Source organism: Suricata suricatta, chromosome 3, assembly GCF_006229205.1.
Source record: "Suricata suricatta isolate VVHF042 chromosome 3, meerkat_22Aug2017_6uvM2_HiC, whole genome shotgun sequence".
NCBI lineage: Eukaryota > Metazoa > Chordata > Mammalia > Carnivora > Herpestidae > Suricata > Suricata suricatta.
In genome coordinates, this window is record NC_043702.1 from 173,129,660 (window position 1) to 173,131,574 (window position 1,915).

Consider the following 1,915-nt stretch of genomic DNA (forward strand, 5'->3'; position numbering starts at 1 on the left):
CCACCATCCCCTGGACCCTGGCTCTGCACCTGCCCCTGAGCCGGCCCAGCTCCAGCGTCACCTGTGTGGTCAGCAACCCGGTGGGCCAGGAAAGTGCCACCCGGGACCTCGGGGAGGTCTGTGGCCACGGTGAGTGCGTCCTGCCTGAGGGGAGGGGCCTCCGGAGCTCAGGTCCCCCTGGGTGAGGGTTCCAGGTTCTGTCCCCCATGTTTCTGTCACCACCTGCCACCTGTCACCCCATCCAGAGGCTGGCAGGTGCATCCAACTTGCTTCTGCCTTTCAGTGTCTCCCTCCTGCTCCTCTGCACCCCTCACCCCTGCTGCTCCAGGCAGCCCCCCTCCCACACTCTCCCCTCCCTCATCCCTCAGTCCTCCTGTGTCCCAAGAGGTTTTCAGAAAGGAGAGCAGGGGTGAGTCAGTGTCTGTGGCACCTGAGGGAGGCAGGGCCAGCCGCAGCCTGCAGGGCTTAGAGCTCAGGGCTCCTGTGCCGGTTCTGGTCTCAGGGACACACTTCCCACGCACGTGCTGGCCTGGATTCCCGGATGTGCCCTGCTCTCCTCAGCCCCGGGTTCTGGTCAGGCTGTTCCTCATTGCCGCCAGATCTTTCACACCTGGAGTATCCCCTTCCCACTAATTCCCGTCCAGGGACCCCTTCTCTGCAGCTGCCACTCGGGCTGTGACCTTGCAGGCACATAGGGCCGAGCGCTGGGGTCACATCCTACAGGCACTGACCTTGACCAGGGCCCCTCAGCCCATTGGCACAGGACCATGCTGGGCCTGCTGCTTACCTGCCCTCACCCCTCCCTCCTCTAGGGGACAGTCAGGGCCCTCACACTGACAGTGACTCTCTGGCCAAGGATCAGGTCCTGTGTGGCTTGGACACCCAGCGGGGGGTGGGGTGGGCAGGAGGGGCCAAGGCTTCTTCTGCTTTGACCTCCTGTCCCACCTCGGCCTCAGGCACTTTGCGCATAATCAGGGTGTCCCCAAGGGAACTGGACCAGGTCCCCTGTGTGGTGCCTCATTCCTATAACCCATCCTCCCCTTGCTGCTGGGGACCTGCTGCATCAGCTTCCTGTATCCCCAAGGAGCCCATCCCTCATTGACACCCTAGACCTTCTGCAAGAGGCTCCTGCCTCCCCCTCATCCTCCTCCCCAGCTCCTCCCTGCCCGGGTCCTCCTTCACCTGCTGCAGGGGTGCTGGCTGCCCCCGGGCTGGTGATTGGACACGGTGTTCCTGGTTTGTCCCTCCTTCCAGAGTGATGCACCCCCCTGAGTACCTGGTAACCTCCCCTCCTCCCTCAAGACTCAGTCCATCCCTCACTTCCTCCGGGAAGCCCTCCCTGAAGACCTGTGCACCAGCTGTAAACCTCTAGTGCACCGCCTGGCCCCGGCTGGCTGCCTTTGCATTTCCCAGCCCTGCCCCCACTAATGAGCTCCTCAGGGGCGGGGACCCTGTCCTGTCCTGTCCTCTCAGCACCTGGCCCCCAGCAGGGGCTCAGAACTGGTGGTGAAAGCACCTGCCATGTCCCCTCCTCAGCTGAGACCAGTCCCTTCAGATGGGTTCACCTGCTTGGCAGTGGGCTCTGACCTTGTCTCTTGTCTGATCCTTCTCCACTGACTCTGAGGGGGAAACAGGTCCACACAGACAGGCCGGTGCTGCTCCCGTGGGATGGATCCTGGGGGCTCTCGGGGTCGTGCTGCTGGTCCTCGGAGCTGGGCTGTACCTGTGGTGCTCACGTGCGAAGAGGAAGCGCATGGAGCCTGGGAGAGGCAGGTGCCCTTCTCCCTCCCCTGCCCTCACGCCTCCCTCCCCCTGACCCTTAGCTCCCTCCCCTGCCCTCACGCCTCCTCCCCCTGACCCTCAGCTCCCTCCCCTGCCCTCACACCTCCTCCCCTGACCTTCAGCTCCCTCCCCT

General features: G+C 64.0%; 1 protein-coding gene across 24 annotated transcripts in view; it reads left to right on the forward strand.

Annotated features, from left to right (window-relative positions):
- Positions 1-1,915, forward strand: part of LOC115288523 (SLAM family member 9-like) — a 132,760-nt gene that overhangs the window by 13,497 nt on the left and 117,348 nt on the right. For 4 of the 24 annotated variants that reach the window (XM_029935898.1, XM_029935900.1, XM_029935899.1 and 1 more), the window contains exons 4-5: positions 69-129; positions 1,617-1,769. The exons of 11 other annotated variants lie outside the window; for them this stretch is intronic. In XM_029935898.1, the coding sequence (XP_029791758.1) occupies positions 69-129; positions 1,617-1,769 (214 nt within the window). Of the gene's footprint in view, positions 130-1,616; positions 1,774-1,915 lie in introns of all 24 variants that reach the window. 9 more of the 24 variants (XM_029935904.1, XM_029935915.1, XM_029935908.1 and 6 more) reach the window with 4 other exon arrangements.